This window comes from Tachyglossus aculeatus, chromosome 6 (assembly GCF_015852505.1).
Source record: "Tachyglossus aculeatus isolate mTacAcu1 chromosome 6, mTacAcu1.pri, whole genome shotgun sequence".
In the NCBI taxonomy this organism is placed as follows: Eukaryota; Metazoa; Chordata; class Mammalia; order Monotremata; family Tachyglossidae; genus Tachyglossus; species Tachyglossus aculeatus.
The window spans coordinates 60079281-60100960 of record NC_052071.1 but is presented as its reverse complement, the minus strand read 5'-3'; the positions used below and the strand labels follow the sequence as shown (position 1 = coordinate 60100960).

Here is a 21680-nt window from a genome sequence, read left to right as displayed (position 1 = left end):
GAACAATGTTTTGCACATAGTGAGCACTTATCAATTAATCAATCAATCGTATTTATTGAGCGCTTACTGTGTGCAGAGCACTGTACTAAGCGCTTGGGAAGTACAAGTCAGCAACACATAGAGACAGTCCCTACCCAACAGTGGGCTCACAGTCTAGAATAAATTACTTCATAAATTACACTTAATAAATTCATAATTAGATAAATATACAGTAAATGTTATTATTATTATTATTGTACTCGTTAAGAGCTTACAAGGTGCCAGGCAATATTCTATGTGCTGGGGTGGATTCAAGTCAGTGAGGTTGGATACAGTCCCTGTCCCCCATGGAGCTCCCACTCTTAATCCCTATTTTAGAGGTGAGGTATCTGAGGCCCAAAGAATGATGATGATGGCATTTATTAAGCGTTTACAATGTACACAACCCTGTTCTAAGCGCTGGGGGGGATACAAGGTGATCAGGTTGCCCCATATGGGGCTCACAGTCTTCTTCCCCATTTTAGAGATGAAGGAACTGAGGCACAGAGAAATGAAGTGATTTGCCCAAGGTACCTCAGCAGACGAGTGGCGGAGTTGGGATTAGAACCCAAGACCTTCTGATTTCCAGGCCGGTGCTCTATCCACTAAGCCACACTATATTTATTGAGCACTCCCTGTGAGCAGAGAACTGTACTAAGTGCTGGCTAGAGTACTTTACAACAGCAAACAGACATATTCCCTGCCCATAGTGAGCTTGCAGTCTAAAGTGGGGGACAGACATTAATAGGGAAGCGGCGTGGCTCAGTGGAAAGAGCCCGGGCTTGGGAGTCAGAGGTCATGGGTTCTAATCCCGGCTCTGCCACTTGTCAGCTGGGTGACTTTGGGCAAGTCGCTTCACTTCTCTGTGCCTCAGTTCCCTCATCTGCAAAATGGGGATGAGGACTGTGTGCCCCACGGGGGACAACCTGATTACCTTGTATCTACCCCAGCGCTTAGAACAGTGCTTGGCGTATAGTAAGCGCTTAACAAATACCAACATTATTATTATTATTATCATTATTAGAAATAAATCAATTACAGATACGGGCATAGAGGCTGTGGGGCTTGGGAGAGGGGTTGAATAAAGGGGTGATGCAGAAAGGAGGGGAAGGCCAGTGATGGATACCCACCATGTCGGCCAGTTGCACTCTGTGACTTTGCCAGGGCTCTAGACTGGTGCAGTGCTCTTTGATACTAACTAATGTCATTATTAACCAGTTATTAAGTAGTTCGGTGCCAGCGCTGGGGTAGCGAGAGGGCAGTCAGGTTGGACACAGTCCTGGTCGCCCCTGGGCTCAAAGACTAATAGGGAGGATCTTACCCTCGTTTTAAAGATGGGGGAAGTGGGGCACATTCATTCATTCATTCATTCATTCATTCAATCGTATTTATTGAGCACTTACTGGGTGCAGAGCACTGGACTATATACCTGTATATATGTATATATGTTTGTACGCATTTATTACTCTATTTATTTATTTATTTTACTTGTACATATCTATTCTGTTTATTTTATTTTGTTAATATGTTCTGTTTTGTTCTCTGTCTCCCCCTTCTAGACTGTGAGCCCACTGTTGGGTAGGGACCCTCTCTATATGTTGAGTAAGTGCTCAATAAATACGATTGAATGAATGAATGAAAGTAGGGTCCGCCTCTATAGGTTGCCGACTTGGACTTCCCAAGCGCTTAGTACAGTGCTCTGCACACAGTAAGCGCTCAATAAATACGATTGATTGATTGATTGATTGGACTAAGCACTTGGGAGGTACAAGTCGGCAACCTATAGAGGCGGTCCCTACTTTCATTCAGTCATTCAATCGTATTTATTGAGCACTTACTGTGTGCAGAGCACTGTACTAAGCGCTTGGGAAGTACAAGTTGGCAACATATAGACGGTCCCTACCCAACAACAGGCTCACAGTCTAGAAGGGGGAGACAGACAACAAAACAAAACATGTGGACAGGTGTCAAGTTGTCAGAACAAATAGAATTAAAGCTAATTGCACATCATTAACAAAATATATAGAATAGTAAATATGTAAAAGTAAATCAATCAATCAATCATATTTATTGAGCGCTTACTGTGTGCAGAGCACTGTACTAAGCGCTTGGGAAGTACAAGTTGGCAACATATAGACGGTCCCTACCCAACAACAGGCTCACAGTCTAGAAGGGGGAGACAGACAACAAAACGAAACATGTGGACAGGTGTCAAGTCGTTAGAACAAATAGAATTAAAGCTAATTGCACATCATTAACAAAATAAATAGAATAGTAAATATGTAAAATTAAATCAATCAATCATATCTATTGAGCGCTTACTGTGTGCAGAGCACTGTACTAAGCGCTTGGGAAGTACAAGTTGGCAACATATAGACAGTCCCTACCCAACAACAGGCTCACAGTCTAGAAGGGGGAGACAGACAACAAAACAAAACATGTGGACAGGTGTCAAGTCGTCAGAACAAATAGAATTAAAGCTAATTGCACATCATTAACAAAATAAATAGAATAGTAAATATGTAAAAGTAAATCAACCAATCAATCGTATTTATTGAGCACTTACTGTGTGCAGAGCACTGTACTAAGCGCTTGGGAAGTACAAGTTGGCAACATATAGAGACGGTCCCTACCCAACAGTGGGCTCACAGTCTAGAAAAAGCGCTGTTCTAAGCACTGGGGAATTTACAAGGTGATCAAGTTGTCCCACAGGGGGCTCACAGTCAATCCCCATTTTACAGATAAGGTAACTGAGGCCCAGAGAAGTGACTTGCCCAAAGTCACACAGCTGATAATTGGCGGAGCCAGGATTTGAACCCACGCCCTCTGCCTCCAAAGCCCGTGCTCTTTCCACTGAGCCACGCTGCTCATCTACAGATCCAAGTAAAATAAATAGGGAGGCACAGAGAGGTTAAGTGACTTGCCCCAGGTCACCCAGCGGGCCAGCAGCGGAACTGGGACTAGAAGATGGGTCTCCCGACTCTCAGCCCTGTGCTGTGTCCATCGGGCGATGCCAACTGCCAAGAACACGGCGTCCTTCCTGCTGCCCCTACCCATGGTGGCAGTTTGGGAGAAACATTCATCATCATCATCATCAATCGTATTTATTGAGCGCTTACTATGTGCAGAGCACTGTACTAAGCGCTTGGGAAGTACAAATTGGCAACACATAGAGACGGTCCCTACCCAACAGTGGGCTCACAGTCTAGAAGGGGGAGACAGAGAACAAAACCAAACATACCAACAAAAACATTCACAGCTCAGACGACTGGAAGGGAAGCAGTCAGATACTCGGCTCTCTGATCGACCGGCTGAATTCTGGCCTGGTTCTTCTCTCAATCAATCAATCGTATTTATTGAGCGCTTACTGTGTGCAGAGCACTGGACTAAGTGCTTGGGAAGTACGAATTGACAACATATAGAGACAGTCCCTACTCAACAGTGGGCTCACAGTCTAAAAGTCCTCCCCATCTTACCTCCTTCCCTTCCCCACAGCATCTGTATATATGTTTGTACATATTTTTTACTCTATCTATTTATTTATTTATTTTATTTGTACATATCTATTCTATTTATTTTATTTTGTTAGTATGTTTGGTTTTGTTCTCTGTCTCCCCCTTTTAGACTGTGAGCCCACTGTTGGGTAGGGACTGTCTCTATATGTTGCCAATTTGTACTTCCCAAGGGCTTAGTACAGTGCTCTGCACATAGTAAGCGCTCAATAAATATGATTGATGATGATGATGATGATGATAAAAGACACAATCAATCAATCAATCAATCGTATTTATTGAGCGCTTACTGTGTGCAGAGCACTGTACTAAGCGCTTGCCGGATGCTTGTCTGTCCTGTAATGGCTGTGCGTGTCATGGGGGACTGGGTGTGCAGTGGTCACCCCTCCCCGTACAGCACTCGAAAAATACGATTGAATGAATAAATAAATGACAGATATGTATCGAAGTGCTGGGGGAGGTGAATTAAAGGAGCAAGTCACAGAAGGGAGTAAGAGAAAAGGAAAGGAGGGCTTAGTCAAAGAAGGCCTCTTGGAGGAGGTGGGAACCTGCACTGTACTGGGCACCTGCTGGCTTTCAGGCACTGTGCTGGACACCTCCTGGCTCACAGGTACCGTTCTGGGCAACATCTGGCTTTCGGACACTGTATTGGTCGCCTGCTGGTTCCTAGGCGCTGTACTAGGACCTACACGCTGCTAGAGAAGTAGCGTGGCTCATTGGAAAGAGTCAGAGGTCGTGGGTTCAAATCCCGGCTCCGCCAGTTGTCAGCTGTGTGACTTTGGGCAAGTCATTTAACTTCTCTGGGCCTCAGTTACCTCATCTGTAAAATGGGGATTAAGACTGTGAGCCCCAAGTGGGACAACCTGATCACCTTGTAGCCTCTGCAGCGCTTAGAACAGTGCTTTGCATCATCAATCGTATTTATTGAGCGCTTACTATGTGCAGAGCACTGTACATAGTTGCACATAGTAAGCGCTTAACAAATGCCATCATTATTCTTATTATTACTGGGCACCTGCTAGCTGCCAGGTACTGAACTGAGTGCTTGGGAGATTACAACAGCAGCGACGCACATTCCCAACCCTCAAGTAATGATGGCATTTATTAGTAATGATGGCATGTATTAAGCACTTACTATGTGCAAAGCACTGTTCTAAGCTCTGGGGAGGTTACAAGGTGATTGGTTGTCCCAGTGGGGACTCACAAGCGCTGCGTGAGATGGAAATGATTTGCAGTGGAGGCTGGCGGGAGAGCAGAGTGACCCAAGTGAATCGGGGTGAAACGGCCGACTAACCGCGAACAAAGGCACGGGGCCTGTACAGGGGTGTGTGTACACACAGGCTTGGGGAGGGATGTCGGTACAATGGGAATTGAGCTGGGAAGACTTCCTGGTGGAGGAGGGATGGTGTCCTGGCAGATGGGGGAGAGGGAACTACAGGCCAGGAGAACAGCGTGAGGGAGGTGTAACTTCCATGTGGGCGTTGTGTGTCACTTAATCAATCAATCAATCGTATTTATTGAGTGCTTACTGTGTGCAGAGCACTGTACTAAGCGCTTGGGAAGTACAAATTGGCAGCATATAGAGACAGTCCCTACCCAACAGTGGGCTCACAGTCTAAAGGGGGGAGACAAAACCAAACATACTAACAAAATAAAATAAATAGAATAGATATGTACAAGTAAAATAAATAAATAAATAGAGTAATAAATATGTACAAACATATATACATATATACGGGTGCTGTGGGGAAGGGAAGGAGGTAAGATGGGGGGGATGGAGAGGGGGACGAGGGGGAGAGGAAGGAAGGGATGGTGTCCTGGCAGATGGGAGAGAGGGAACTACAGGCCGGGAGAACAGTGTGAGGGAGGTGTAACTTCCATGTGGGCGTTGTGTGTCACTTAACTACTCTGTGCCTCAGTTACTCCATAGGTAAAATGGGGATGAAGACTGTGAGCCCCCCGTGGGATAACTTGATCACCTTGTAACCACCCCAGTGCTTAGAACAGTGCTCTGCACATAGTAAGCGCTTAATAAATGCCATTGTTATTATTATTGGCCTGGGGGTCTCTTGGGAGGCAGAGTCCTGCTGCTTGGAACTGGTCATTCCCCGGGCCCGCCTTGGGTTCCCGACCCCGACGCTAGAATTTATAGCTGGGATTGTAGGAGCAGGTGCCGGCCGGCACCGCCCTGTGAGCGGGGGAAGCTTCCATTCCCAAATAATAATAATAACGATGGCATTTATTAATCAATCGATCGTACTTATTGAGCGCTTACTGTGTGCAGAAAACTGTACTAAGCACTTTATTAAGCGCCTACTATGTGCAAAGCACTGTTCTAAGCGCTCGGGAGGTTACAAGGTGATCAGGTTGTCCCCTGGGGGGCTCACAGTCTTAACCCCCATTTTACAGATGAGGGAACTGAGGCCCAGAGAAGTGAAGTGACTTGTCCAAAGTCACACAGCTGACAAGTGGCAGAGCCGGGATTTGATCCCATGACCTCTGACTCCAAAGCCCGGGCTCTTTTTCACTGAGCCACGCTGCTTCTCAAATCTTCCTCCTCCTCCAGCTAGGGACCCATCAGGCGTTTCTTTGTTTCTAAAATCACTGCTGCCCAGGCAATCCTTGGAGATGTCCGCCTCCTCCTCCCGGTCTGGCTGGTCCTCCTGTCCATCCGGCCCTTCCCCGACAGGGCACAGATGGAAATTTGGTTTTCTCCCACACAGCTGTGCTTAACAAAGCCTCGTTGGGCTCAGCCCCACCATCTGTTAGTCCCGGGGAGAGAGGGGGTCCTAGCCCCCTTCCCCTTCCCAAGCACATGCTGGTGGGGAGGGGGAGACCTGGATGCAAGTGGAAATTAGGGAAATTAGGAATCCCCCCCACCACCCGACTCCTCCGGACATACCCAAGTGCCCCGCTGATGGCTAACAATCAATCAATCAATCATATTTATTGAGCGCTTACTATGTGCAGAGCACTGTACTAAGCGCTTGGGAAGTACAAATTGGCAACATATAGAGACAGTCCCTACCCAACATTGGGCTCACAGTCTAAAAGGGGGAGACAGAGAACAAAACCAAGCATACTAACAAAATAAAATGAATAGATATGTACAAGTAAAATAAATAAATGAATAAATAGAGTAATAAATATGTACAGACATATATACAGGTGCTGTGGGGAAGGGAAGGAGGTAAGATGGGGGGATGGAGAGGGGGACGAGGGGGAATAATAATGGCATTTGTTAAGCACTTACTATGTGCAAAGCACTGTTCTAAGTGCTGGGGAGGTTACAAGGTGATCAGGTTGTCCCACGGGGGGCTCACAGTCTTAATCCCCATTTTACAGATGAGGTAACTGAGGCCCAGAGAAGTTAAGTGACTTGCCCAAAGTCACACAGCTGACAATTGGTGGAGCCGGGATTTGAACCCATGACCTCTGACTCCAAAGCCCGGGCTCTTTCCATTGAGCCACTCTGTGCCGGCCTCCTTCCTCTTCCTCCTCCCCGTTTACTGGGTCCCAGTCTCGGCGGCAAAAGAGCTCACCTCCTTCAAGAGGCCTTCCCAGACTGAGCCCCCTTTTTCCTCTCCTCCTCCCCATCATCATCAATCGTATTTATTGAGCGCTTACTATGTGCAGAGCACTGTACTAAGCGCTTGGGAAGTACAAATTGGCAACATATAGAGACAGTCCCTACCCAACAGTGGGCTCACAGTCTAAAAGTCTAAAAGTCTCCCCATCCCCCCGCCCTACCTCCTTCCCCTCCCCACAGCACCTGTATTTATGCTTGTACAGATTTATTGCTCTATTTATTTAGCATATTTATATTCTAAATATATTTTTATATTTATATAAATGTATATTTATATTTAAATTTATATATATTTATATTTATTTAGAATATTTACTATTCTATTTATTTTTATTAATGATGTGTATATAGCTATAATTCTATTTATTCTGATGGTATTGACACCTGTCTACTTGTTTTGTTTTGTCGTCTGTCTCCCCCTTCTAGACCGTGAACCCGTTGTTGGGTAGGGACCGTCTCTATAGGTTGCCAACTTGTACTTCCCAAGTGCTTAGTACGGTGCCCTGCACAGAGGAAGTGCTCAATTAATACGATTGAATGAATGAATGAATGAATGAATGGTTTCAAACTGCGGCCTCGTGGGGCCTGGAAGGGTCCCCCCCCTAACCTGAGAACCCAAGGCAGGACCAGTGTAGGGGTCCCGGGCCATACAGAGCCAGTTTGGTGGCCTGCAATGACCCACAGGTGTCCACGGCCTCACGATCGTGTCCAACTTTAATAGGGCCTTTCCGCCGGACACCCGTTACAAAGCTAATTCCACGCATTTGACCGGCAGCTCTCCCACTGTCCGGCTCCTACGGGCCGCTCGCCAAATGGCTCTTGGATTTCTTGGGCTCGGGCAGCTTGACTGACGGCCCCTTCAGAAACTTCAGGACCTCTTTGTTTTCTGTGGCCTCGAACAGCTTCTGGAAGTCCTGGATACAGGGAAGATGGACCCACCCTTTGGGATGAGCCAAGGCCAGGGCCTCCCCTCCGCCCCCACCGATCCCTGGGTGGGAAGCCCCTTCCATTTGGGGGTACAAGTGTCCACGCCTCTCCCTGTCCCCCCCCCAGCCCCTGACCCTCCCCCTCTCCCCCAAGGGGAGCCAAGGCCCCGGGGGAAAAACTGGCCTCTCCCTTGAAAATGATGGGTTGGAGGTGAAGCCCTGATAATAATAATGGCATTTATTAAGTGCTTACTATGTGCAAAGCACTGTTCTAAGCGCTGGAGAGGTTACAAGGTGATCAGGTTGTCCCACGGGGGGCTCACGGTCTTAATCCCCATTTTACCGATGAGGTAACTGAGGCCCAGAGAAGTGAAATGACTTGCTCAAAGTCACACAGCTGACAATTGGTGGAGCTGGGATTTGAACCCATGAACTCTGACTCCAAAGCCCGGGCTCTTTCCATTCATTCAATCGTATTTATTGAGCGCTTACTGTGTGCAGAGCACTTTCCACTGAGCCATGCTGCTTCTCTATATGCAGGAGGGGTTGCCCCCCTAGTTGGGGGCTAGGGAAGCAAGATAGGCTCACTGTGGGCAGGAAACGTGTCTGTCATATTGTCATAATGAACTCTCCCAAGCGCTTAGTACAGTGCTCTGCACACAGAAAGCGCTGGAAAAATATGACAATGAATGAATGGCCTGTGACAGTCTTCTGACCCCTCGGTTCCCCCCAGAAGCCCCCAGAGGGACCTGAGTGACCGGCTGTGAGCTTCTGGCCCATGCCTTGCCCCTGCCCACCTGCCGCCTCGTTGCACTCCAGGCCCCGGCAGGGACAGGCTGGGCAGGGGCACCCGAATCGACTCCTGGAAGGGCGAGAGGCCTGGGCCCTGACGTCTCAGCAGACAGCGGGGCGCCTGGGCCATTCCGGCCGGGAGTCCCCATGCCCGTCCCCTCGGCAGTGCCAGCTGGCATCGGGCGGCCGCTCTTACTCCGCAGTACTGTTCTCCGTTGAAGATCTGTGGCGGCACGGCCTCCGGGTCCCCGGCCTTCTTTCTCATTTCCTGGAGCACCAGGTCGCTGATGGACACGTCCACCAGCTCATACGGCGTCCTGTTCCCATCCAGGATCCGCAGCACTTCCGTCTGGTGCTGTTTCACCTACCCGAGCCGGGAGAGAGGGGGGTTGGTGGTCCTGCCCACCTGCTCCTCCCAATGCCACCCCCGCCATGGTCTCTGGTGTCTCCTCCTGCCTTCAGGACATCTCCATCTGGATGTCTGCCCACCAACTAAAACTCAATATGTCCAAGACTGAACTCCTTATCTTCCCTCCCAAACCCTGCCCTCTCCCTGACTTTCCCATCCCTGTAGACGGCACTACCATCCTTCCCGTCTCACAAGCCCGCAACCTCGGTGTCATCCTCGACTCCGCTCTCTCTTTCACCCCTCACATCCGATCCATCACCAAAACCTGACGGTCTCACCTCCACAACATCGCCAAGATCCGCCCTTTCCTCTCCATCCAAACCGCTATCTTGCTGGTTCAATCTCTCGTCCTATCCCGACGGGATTACTGCATCGGCCTCCTCTCTGATCTCCCATCCTCTTGTCTCTCCCCACTTCAATCTATACTTCACTCTGCTGCCTGGATTATTTTTGTACAGAAATGCTCTGGGCATGTCACTCCCCTCCTCAAAAATCTCCAGTGGTTGCCTGTCAATCAACAAATCAAGCAGAAACTCTTCTCAGTTTCAAGGCTGTCCATCCCTTCACCCGCTCCTATCTCACCTCCCTTCTGTCCTTCTCCAGCCCAGCCCGCACCCTCCGCTCCTCTGCCGCCACTAACCTCCTCTCGGGGTCTTGTTCTTGCCTGTCCCACCGTCAACCCCCGCCCCACGTCCTTCCCCTGGCCTGGAATGCCCTCCCTCCACACATCCGCCAAGCTAGCTCTCTTCCTTCCTTCAAAGTCCTATGGAGAGCTCACCACCTCCAGGAGGCCTTCCCAGACTGAAACTCCCTTTTCCCCTCCTCCTCTCCATCCCCCCAACCCTACCTCCTTCCCCTCTCCACAGCACCCGTACATATATTTGTACAGATTTACTACTCTATTTAATTACTTGTACATATTTACTATTTATTTTGTTAATGATGTGCATATTGCTTTAATGGTATTTGTTCTGACGATTTTGACACCTGTCTACATGTTTTGTTTTGTTGTCTGTCTCCCCCTTCTAGACTGTGAGCCCGTTGTTGGGTGGGACCGTCTCTACATGTTGCCGACTTGTACTTCCCAAGCGCTTAGTACAGTGCTCTGCACACAGTAAGCACTCAATAAATACGATTGAATGAATGAATGAATGAATGAATGAATTCAGGGTGCAAGGAACGCTCGCTCTTGTAGGGGCCGGGGTGATTCCGGGAAAAGGGGAGGCCTCGACATTTCTTATGTCTGTTAGTTCTCCAAGTGAGAACCAGAGAACTCCTGGAATAATCAACCCCACAGGGTTTTTATCAGTCATTATATAACTGATCAAGTTTGCCCTGCAGCACACCATGCTTCAAGATCAATCAATCAATCGATAGTATTTACTGAGCGCTTACTGTGTGCAGAGCATTGTAGTAAGTGCTTGGGAGAGTATGGTAGAATTGGTAGACACAACCCCTGCCCACAAAGATTGTACAGTTTGGTGGTTCATGGTACTTTCCAAGGGCGTAGTACAGTGCTCGGCACACAGTAAGCGCTCAATAAATACGACTGACCGAATGAATGACCCTGAATTCTATGGACCATTCTCATGATCATCATCACCTTCATCAGTGGTATTTACTGAGAGCTTACTGTGTGCAGAGCACTGTAGTGAACACTTGGGAGAGTACGCTAGAGTTGGTAGACATAATTCGTGTCCACAAAGAGCGTACAGTCTAGTGGGTCACGACCCTGCATTTTAACAGACCATTCCCATCATCATTCATTCATTCCATTCATTCAATCGTATTTATTGAGCGCTTACTGTGTGCAGAGCACTGGACTAAGCGCTTGGGAAGTACAAGTTGGCGACATATAGAGACGGTCCCTACCCAACAACGGGCTCACAGTCATCATCATCAATGATATTTACTGAGCGCTTATTGTGTGTAGAGCACTGTAGCGAGCACTTGGGAGAGTACACTAGAGTTGGTGGATATCATCCCTGCCCACAGAGAGTGTAATAATAATAATAATAATAATAATGGTGGTATTTGTTAAGCACTTACTAGGTGTCAAGCACTGTTCTAAGCACTGGGGAGGATGCAAGGTGATCAGGTTGTCCCACGTGGAGCTCACAGTCTTCATCCCCATTTGACAGATGAGGGAACTGAGGCCCAGAGAAGCGAAGTGACTTGCCCAAGGTCACACAGCCTACAAGTGTTGGGCCCGGAATTAGAACCCATGACCTTTGACTCCCAAGCCCGGGCTCTTTCCACTAACCCTCGCTGCTTAATCAATCAATCAATCAATCAATCGTATTTATTGAGCACTTACTGTGTGCAGAGCACTGTACTAAGCGCTTGGGAAGTACAAGCTGGCAACATATAGAGACAGTCCCTACCCAACAGTGGGCTCACAGTCTAGAAGTGGGAGACAGAGAACAAAACCAAACATACTAACAAAATAAAATAAATAGAATAGATAGGTACAAGTAAAATAAATAAATAAATAGAGTAATAAATATGTACAAACATATATATATATAGATATATATATATACATAGATATATCTATATATATATATATATGTTTACAGGGATGGACAGCCTTGAAATTGAGAGGAGTTTTTGCTTGATTCATTGGTTGATAGGTAACCACTGGAGATTTTTGAGGAGGGGAGTGACATGCCCAGAGCATTTCTGTATACCATATATATATATGTATATATATATACAGGTGCTGTGGGGAAGGGAAGGAGGTAAGATTCTCAATAAGGTGACGTGGGTGACGACCCTGCAGTCTACAGACTTTTCTCATCATCATCAAAGGTATTTATTGAGCACTTACAGTCCAGAGCACGGTTCTAAGCATTTGACCAGGACTCTGCACAAACCGATCGATCAATACGCTGAATTGTTCTAACCATCACCCCCGCGTTCAACAGACTACTTCAAGTGCTTCGGACAGTGCTCTGCACACAGTAAGCGCTCAATAAATACGATCGAATGAAAGTAGCCACGTAGCACACTTCAAATAGCTCTTGATCTTGATGTCCGCCAAGAATTGTTCACATGCAGGTGGCCTCATTCGCTCCACGGTTGCCAAAGGGGTGTCCAGTTTCCCCGAGAGTCCTCAGTTCGGTGCTAGCGCTCAGTACAGTCCAGGCGCTCAGTAAATACGACCAAGAAGCAGCGTGGTCTAGTGGATAGAACACAGGCCCGGGAGTCAGAAGGACCCAGGTTCTAATCCCAGCTCTGCCACTTGTCTGCTATGTGACCTTGGACAAGTCACTTCTCTGGGCCTCAGTTCCCTCATCTGTAAAATGGGGGTCAAGACTGCGAGCCCCAGGTGGGACGGGGATTGGGTCCAACCTAATTAGCTCCTATCTACCCCAGCGCTTAGAACAGTGTGTGACATCTAGTAAGCGCTTAATGCCATCATTCATTCTGTCGATTGACTGCCCGATTGATTGCTGATGATGGTGGTGATCTGGGGTGGGGGGGAGGCCTTTTCACCAGGCTCAGAAGCTTGGAAATTGGGGCTGGGGGCTTCCATCCGCCCCCCGGCCCTCACCTGAGCAGCGTGACTCAGTGGAAAGATCCCGGGTTTGGGAATCAGGGGTCGTGGGTTCTAATCCCAGCTCCGCCACTTGTGTGCTGTGCGACTTTGGGCAAGTCACTTCACTTCTCTGGGCCTCAGTTCCCTCATCTGGAAAATGGGGATTAAGACTGTGAGCCCCCCGTGGGACAACCTGATCACCTTGCATCCCCCCAGTGCTTAGAACAGTGCTTTGCACATAGTAAGCGCTTAACAAAAACCATTATTATATTATTATTCTCTGTGCCTCAGTTCCCTCATCTGGAAAATGGGGATTAAGGCTGTGAGCCCCCCCGTGGCACAACCTGATCACCTTGTAGCCCCCCAGTGCTTAGAACAGTGCTTTGCACATAGTAAGCGCTTAACAAAAACCATTATTATATTATTATTCTCTGTGCCTCAGTTCCCTCACCTGGAAAATGGGGATTAAGACTGTGAGCCCCCCGTGGCACAACCTGATCACCTTGTTTCCCCCCAGTGCTTAGAACAGTGCTTTACACATAGTAAGCGCTTAACAAATACCATTATTATATTATTATTCTCTGTGCCTCAGTTCCCTCATCTGGAAAATGGGGATTGAGACTGTGAGCCCCACGTGGGGCAGGCTGATTACCTTGGCTCTCCCCCCAGCGCTTAGAACAGTGCTTGGCTCATAGTAAGCGCTTAACAAATACCATCATCATCATCCGTTGCCAATTTGTACTTCCCAAGCGCTTAGTACAGTGCTCTGCACATAGTAAGCGCTCAATAAATACGAGTGATGATGATGATCAGCATCACCTCCCGGGAGCCGCTCACGCTGCTGTAATAGACCCTGATGCCGTGGCTGGGGTCGTCGCCGCCGCCACGAAGGCTCATGGTCCAGCTCTGGGTGGGGGTGGGGGTCGTGGGGTGACGACCTCTCCCCCTCCTTCCCTTCCCCTCCTCCTCCCCTTCCTCCCTCCTCCCGTTGCCAGGGCAACGGCAGGACCGCTCCGGGAAACCCAGCTGGTTGCTAAGGGAAACCAACCGAAGCTCCCGATTGGCCGAAGGGGAAGGCAGCCGCTCATTGGCTAAAAATCTGGGAGGAGGGATGGGGCGGTGATCAATCAATCAATCAATCAATCAATCGTATCTATTGAGCGCTTACTGTGCGCAGAGCACTGTACTAAGCGCTTGGGAAGTACAAATTGGCAACATCTAGAGACGGTCCCTACCCAACAGTGGGCGGTGATGAGAGCCCCGCCCGCGCATCGCTTTTGCGAGGGGGCGGGCCGCTCGCGTCTATTCCAGGTTTTGGAATTTGAAATCGATACCAATGATTCACAAATCACTAAATGAATATAATAATAATGATAATGACGATAATAGTAATAATAGTGGTACTTGTTAAGAGCCTACTATGTGCCAATCACTGTTCTAAATGCAGGGGTAGATACGGTTTAATCAGGATGGACACAGTATCGAGTTACAGATGAGGGAACTGAGGCCCAGAGAGGTGAGGTGACTTGCCCAAGGTCACACAGCAGATGCCTTTCCAGATTGAGCCCCTTTACCTCTGCTCCTCCTCCCCTCCCCATCTCCCCTACTCCCTTCCTCTGCTCTACCCCCTTCTCCACCCCGCAGATTATGTATATTTGTACATATTTATTATTCTATTTATTTTATTAATGATGTGTTTATATCTATAACTCTAATCTATTTTGATACTGTTATTATTATTTTGTTTTGTCTGTCTCCCCCTTCTAGACTGTGAGCCCGTTGTTGGGTAGGGACTGTCTCTATCTGTTGCTGAATTGTACTTTCCAAGCGCTTAGTACAGTGCTCTGCACATAGTAAGCGCTCATTAAATACGATTGAATGAATGAATGAATGAATCGCTTCGCTCAGTGGACAGTTGAGGGCGGGGGAGGGGATGGAAGGACAGGGAATGTCCGATACATTGTTATATATCCTCTCCCAAACGCTTCATTCATTCAATCGGATGTATTGAGCGCTTCCGGTGTGCAGAGCACTGGACTAAGCTCTTGGGAAGTCCAAGTTGGCAACATCTAGAGACGGTCCCTACCCAACAGCGGGCTCACAGTCCAGGCCACTAAGCCAGGCTGTTTTTAAGTGCTGTGAGGGAGGGGTGAGTATCACAGTGCTCAATGGGGCTGACAAGAGCATAAATTACACAGAGGGAGTGAGAATAGGGTGAGGAGGTGAGAGATTAGACAGGGAAGGCTCAATAATAATAATAGTAATAATAATGATAATAGCATTTCTTAAGCACTATGTGAAAGGTACAGACATAGATACAATACAAGCAGAATGGACACAGTCCAATCCCACAGTCCAAGGCAGAGGGAGAACAAGTGTTTAATAATAATAATAATGGTTTTTGTTAAACTCTTACTATGTGCTAAGCACTGTTCTAAGTGCTGGGGGAGATACAAAGTTATCAGGTTGCCCCAGATGGGGCTCACAGTCTTAATTCCCATTTTCTAGATGCGGTAACTGAGGCACAGAGAAGTTAAGTGACTTGCCCAAAGTCGCACAGCTCAAAGTGGCAGAGGCCGGATTAGAACCCATGACCTCTGCCCCCCAAGCCCGTGCTCTTCCCACTAAGCCACGCTGCCGTAAGATGAGCTATGTTCACCTGACAGATGAGGATGAGATGGGAGCCCGTTGTTGGGTAGGGACCGTCTCGATATGTTGCTGATTTGTATTTCCAAAGCACTTAGTACAGTGCTCTGTACACAGTAAGAGCTCAATAAATATGCATGAATGAATGAATGAATGAAGTGTTTCATCCCCATCTTACAGATGAGGTATCTGAGGCACAGCAAAGTGACTTGTCCAAGGTCATACAGCAGGCACGGGCCAGAGTCAGAATTAGAACCCATATCTCCTGACTCCCAGGCAGGCCCTCAGTAGTTTCAGTAATAATAATAATAATAATAATGATGGCATTTATTAAGCGCTTACTATATGCAAAGCACTGTTCTAAGCGTTGGGGGGGTTACAAGGTGATCAGGTTGTCCCACGGGGGGCTCACAGTCTTAATCCCCATTTTACAGATGAGGGAACTGAGGCACAGAGAAGTTAAGTGACTTGCCCAAAGGCACACAGCTGACAATTGGTGGAGCCAGGATTTGAACTCATGACCTCTGACTCCAAAGCCCGTGCTCTTTTCCATTGAGCCACGTTGTTTCCTCTCCAGGCTTCCTGGGGGCAGAAGGGAGGGGGTGAGCAAGGAGTCATTAATATAAATAAATTCACTTATTAAACATGCTGATATTTATATCAATATTTATAGTAATGCCTGTCTCCTCCTCTAGACTGTATTGTTGTGCTCTGTTGTACTCTCCCAAGCACTTAGTACAGGCTCCGCAGACAATAAGCATTCAATAAATATCATTAATTGATTGATTTTTTAATTTTTTATGGCATTTATTAAGCGCTTACTATGTGCAAAACACTGTTCTAAGCTCTGGGGAGGTTACATGGTGATCAGGTTGTCCCAGGAGGAGCTCACGGTCTTCATCCCCATTTTACAGATGAGGTAACTGAGGCCCAGAGAAGTGAAGTGACTTGCCCAAAGTCACCCAGCTGACAATTGGCAGAGCCGGGATTTGAACCCATGACCTCTGACTCCAAAGCCCGGGCTCTTTCCACAGAGCCACGCTGCTTCTCTTGATTGGTAGAGCTATTGCCCTTTAGACTATAAGCTCTCTGTGGGCAGGAAATGTGTCTACCAACTTTATTATATTGTACCCTCTCAAGCGCTTAGTATAGTGCCCTGCACACAGTAAGCTCTCAAAAAATATGATTGATTGGTTGACTTGTTCACTTTAGTCCCCCCACCCGCAGCCCACAGTCCTTATGGAAATATTTGTAATTTTATTTAGTTATATCACTGCCTGTCTCCCCCTCTAGACTGTAAGCTCGTTCATTCATTCATTCATTCAATCGTATTTATTGAGCGCTTACTGTGTGCAGAGCACTGTACTAAGCGCTTGGGAAGTACAAGGTGGCAACATATAGAGACGGTCCCTACCCAACAGTGGGCTCACAGTCTAGAAGGGGGAGACAGAGAATCAATCAATCAATTGTATTTATTGAGCGCTTACTGTGTGCAGAGCACTGTACCAAGCTCTTGGGATGTGGGCAGGGATTGTGTCTGTTATATTGCACTCTCCCCAGCACTTAGTCCAGGAAGCAGCATGGCCTAGAGGAAAGAGCCCAGGCCTGGGAGTTGGAGGACGAGGGTTTTAATCCCTTCTCCGCCACTTGTCTGCTGCGTGACCTTGGGCAAGTCGCTTAACTTCTCTGTGCCTCAGTTACCTCACCTGTAAAATGGGGATTAAGAATGTGAGCCCCATGGGGGACATGAACTCTGTCCAACCCCATTATCCTGTATCTACCCCAGTGACAATGATGATGGCATTTATTAAGCGCTTACTATGTGCAAAGCACTGTTTTAAGCTCTGGGGAGGTTACATGTTAATCAAGTTGTCCCACGGGGGGCTCACAGTCTTAATCCTCATTTTCCAGATGAGGGAACTGAGGCAGAGAGAAGTAAAGTGACTTGCCCAAAGTCACCCAGCCGACAATTGGCAGAGCTGGGATTTGAACCTGTGACCTCTGACTCCAAAGCCCGGGCTCTTTCCACTGAGCCACGCTGCTTCGCAGTACTTAGAATAGTGATTGGCACATAGTAAGCCTTTAACCAACACCGCAATTAATATTATGATTATGGTTATCGCTCCGCACGCAGTAACGACTGACTGACCGATTGATGGCCTATGCCACCACTGCGGGAGCTAACATCCCACCCCGTTTGGGCCGACACTCAAAATGAGAAGTTCCCACTCCAGGCCGCAGCCACAGGGCTGCTTTTCTCTTCCCCCCGAAACCGGGTCCGTCTCCACACTTCCCTCCGTCCGTCCCTCCCCACATCCTGGGGCCCGGACGAGGGACTGCCGGGGGCCGGGCCGGCGGAAGGGGAACCGGGTGCCCGCTCAGATCCGCGGCGGCCGCAGGCCTAGGGCTAGCGGGGTCAACTGAGGAGACGACAGGCCTCGGGTGGTCTTCCCTGAAGGAGGCGGAGGCGGTGGGGTGAGCTTGGAGCTGGTGGGTGCCCCCCACCCCCCAAAAACACCATCGGAAGGGTAAGTCAGGACCCCCCAACTACACTGCGGGCAGGGGACGGGTCTTCCGATCCTGTCGGACTGCGCTGTCTCCATCTCTCAGTCCAGCCCTCTATAGCAAGCGCTCAATATTCTTCTAGAAAAGTAGCGTGGCTCGGTGGAAAGAGCCCGGGCTTTGGAGTCAGAGGTCGTGGGTTCGAATCCCGGCTCCACCACCAGTCTGCTGTGTGACCACGGGCAAGTCGCTTAACTTCTCGGAGCCTCAGTTACCTCGTCTGTAAAAATGGGGATTAAGACTGGGAGCCCCACGTGGGACAACTTGATCATCATCATCATCAATCGTATTTATTGAGCGCTTACTATGTGCAGAGCACTGTACTAAGCGCTTGGGAAGTACAAATTGGCAACATCTAGAGACAGTCCCTACCCAACGGTGGGCTCACAGTCTAAAAGGGGGAGACAGAGATCAAAACCAAACATACTAACAAAATAAAATAGAATAGCTATGTACAAGCAAAATAAATAAATAAATAAACCCCGCCCAGCGCTTAGAACAGTGCTTTGCACGTAGTAAGCGCTTAACAAATGCCATAATTATTATTATTATTATTATTATTATTCTGGCATTTGTTAAGTGCTTACTATGTATAAAGCGGCATTCTAAACACTGGAGTAGTTACAAGTTAAGTCGGACACAGTCCCCCCCGTCCCGCATGGGGCTCAGGGTCAGGAAATGCCATCGATCGATTGATTAACTGCCAGCCCTTTCCAGCCTCGGCCTCCTCTGTGAGTTAGAGAAACGAGGGCTTTCCCGAGGGATATTTCCCTCCATTTAATAATAATAATAATGTTGGTATTTGTTAAGCGCTTACTATGTACAAAGCACTGTTCTAAGCGCTGGGGTAGATCCAAGGTAATCGGGTTGTCCCACGTGGGGCTCACAGTCTTCATCCCCATTTTACAGATGGGGGAACCGAGGCCCAGAGAAGTGAAGTGACTTGCCCAAAGTCACACAGCGGACAAGTGGCGGAGCCGGGATTTGAACCCACGACCTCTGACTCCAAAGCCCGGGCTCTTTTTCCACTGAGCCACGCTCCATTTGACGGTCAGCTCCTCGAGAGCACGGGTCCGGTCTGCTACCACTGCTGTACTCTCCCCAGCCCCAAGCACAGTGCTCTGCGCACAGTAAGCGCTCAATAAATTAGAGAAGCAGCGTGGCTCAGTGGAAAAAGCCCGGGCTTTGGAGTCAGAGGTCACGGGTTCAAATCCCGGCTCCACCACTTGTCAACTGTGTGACTTTGGGCAAGTCACTTCACTTCTCTGGGCCTCAGTTCCCTCATCTGCAAAATGGTGATGAAGACTGTGAGCCCCCCGTGGGACAACCTGATCACCTTGTAACTTCCCCAGCGCTTAGAACAGTGCTCTGCACATAGTAAGCGCTTAATAAATGCCATTATTATTATTAATAAATACCACCGACTGACCAGTCAATTAAGTGTTCTCCGGCCTGGACTTTTAGGAAAGGAGGCTGGGGTCTTCCTGAGAAATCCAAGCTGCCTCTACTCCGAACTCTGCCCTGGGCCCTGTTGGGAAACAGGGATTTCGATCATCTTGGCCCCCGGACAAGCCTGTCAGATTGGGCCCGGGCACAGCGTGTGGAAGTTCCCAGGGCGTGGAGGAAAAATCTGGACAAGCAAAAGGAGAATTGGACTCGGTTTGAAACATTTGCATAAACGGAAAGAAAGCCGGGCTCCATACGGCGGGGTGAATTTGGATGTTTACGCAAGCTATGTTGCAAAAGAGCCCACCCCACCCCGATGTCAGTCTCCCAGCTGGAGTTCCCTTTTCCGGCTGGGATTTGGATGGGATCAGTCCATTAAACAATCAATAGTTTTTATTGAGCGCTTGCTATGTGCAGAGCGCTGTACTGAGCACTTGGGAGAGTACAATACAGGAGAAGTGGCAGACACCATAACGAGCCTACAGTCTAGAGGAGGGGGCAGACATTAATATGAATAAATGAATAGTTGATAATATATCATGCATAATTTAAAGATATGTACATAAGTATGAGAAGCAGCGTGGCTCAGTGGAAAGAGCTCAGGCTTTGGAGCCAATCAATCAATCAGTCAGTCGTATTTATTGAGCACTTACTGTGTGCAGAGCACTGTACTAAGCGCTTAGGAAGTACAAGGTGGCAACATATAGAGACAGTCCCTACCCAACGGTGGGCTCACAGTCTAGAATGGGGAGACAGAGAACAAAACCAAACGTATTAACAAAATAAAATAAATAGAATAGATATGTACAAGTAAAATAAATAAATAAATAAATAAATAGAGTAATAAATATGTACAAACATACATACATACATATATACAGGTGCTGTGGGGAAGGGAAGGAGGTAAGAGGGGGGGATGGAGAGGGGGACGAGGGGAGAGGAATGAAGGGGCTCAGTCTGGGCCGCTGAGTCAGAGGTCATCGGTTCAAATCCTGGCTCCGCCACTTGTCAGCTGTGTGACTTTGGGCAAGTCACTTCACTTCTCTGTGCCTCAGTGACCTCATCTGTAAAATGGCGATGAAAACTGTGAGCCCCCCGTGGGACAACCTGCTCACCTTGTATCCTCCCCAGCGCTTAGAACAGTGCTTTGCACATAGTAAGCGCTTAATAAATGCCATTATTATTATTATTGTAGAGGGGTGGGGGTGAGGCGAATATCAAATGTCCAAAGGTTAGAGATCCAAGTGCATAGATCAATCAATCAATCAATCGTATTTATTGAGCGCTTACTGTGTGCAGAGCACTGTACTAAGCGCTTGGGAAGTACAAGTTGGCAACATATAGAGACGGTCCCTACCCAACAGTGGGCTCACAGTCTAGAAGGGGATGAATAGATGAATCAGAAGGGAGAGCACTGTAGTAAGTGCTTCAGAGAGTACAATACAACGGGGTTGGTAGACGTGTTCCCTATCCACAAACAATCAATTGTATTGATTGAGTGCTTACTGGATGCAGAGCACTGTACTAAGTGCTTTGGAGAGTACAATATAACAATGTCACAGACACATTCCCTGCCCAAAACGAGCTTCCATTCTAGAGGGAGAGACAGACATTACTATAAATAAATACATTACGGATGTGTACATAAGTGCTGTGGGGCTGGGAGGGGGGAAGAGCAAAGGGAGCAAGTCAGGGCGATGCAGGAGGGAGTGGAAGAAAAGGGAAAGAGGGCTTCGGGAAGGCATCTTGGAGGAGATGGGCCTTCAATAAGGCTTTGAAGGTGGGGAGAGTAACTGTCTGTCAGATTTGAGAAGGGAGGACGTGGGTGAGGTGTTGGTGGCGAGAACAGGAACAGTGAGGTTAGCATAATAATAATAATAATTAATTATAATTATAATTATTAATTATTATAATAATTATAATCAACTACAATAATCACAATTATTAATTATAATAATGCATTATAATATATCATACATATAACATAATATAATATATGATATATAATATATAATAATAATTAAAATAATATTATAATAATATAATAATAATAACAGGAGAAGCAGCGTGGCTTAGTGGAAAGAGCCCAGGCTTTGGAGTCGGAGGTCATGGGTTCAAATCCCGGCTCCACCACTTGTCAGCTGTGTGACTTTGGGCAAGCCACTTCACTTCTCTGGGCCTCAGTTATCTCATCTGTAAAATGGGGATTAAGACTGTGAGCCCCATGTGGGATAACCTG

The 21680-nt window shown here is 47.8% G+C and overlaps 1 protein-coding gene across 1 annotated transcript; it reads right to left on the bottom strand.

Moving 5' to 3' along the window:
* Window positions 1-7826: 7826 nt before the first annotated feature.
* On the bottom strand, window positions 7827-13703 carry LOC119930072 (SH3 domain-binding glutamic acid-rich-like protein 3). Its single transcript, XM_038748522.1, has 3 exons — window positions 13607-13703; window positions 9034-9201; window positions 7827-8033 (listed from the first exon to the last, which is right to left on the bottom strand). Exons 1-3 carry the CDS (start codon window positions 13682-13684, stop codon window positions 7914-7916), a joined length of 366 nt encoding a protein of 121 aa, XP_038604450.1. The 5' UTR covers window positions 13685-13703; the 3' UTR covers window positions 7827-7913.
* Between the last annotated feature and the right edge of the window lie 7977 nt (window positions 13704-21680).

Excerpts from the sequence above, each read along its gene's own strand:
- LOC119930072 (XM_038748522.1), bottom strand. The coding sequence starts at position 13,684 with ATGAGCCTTCGTGGCGGCGGCGACGACCCCAGCCACGGCATCAGGGTC. Across the intron at positions 9,202-13,606 it reads GCGTGAGCGGCTCCCGGGAG|GTGAAACAGCACCAGACGGA; the intron begins GTGATGCTGATC and ends CGGCTCGGGTAG. Across the intron at positions 8,034-9,033 it reads ACGGAGAACAGTACTGCGGA|GACTTCCAGAAGCTGTTCGA; the intron begins GTAAGAGCGGCC and ends CCCTGTATCCAG.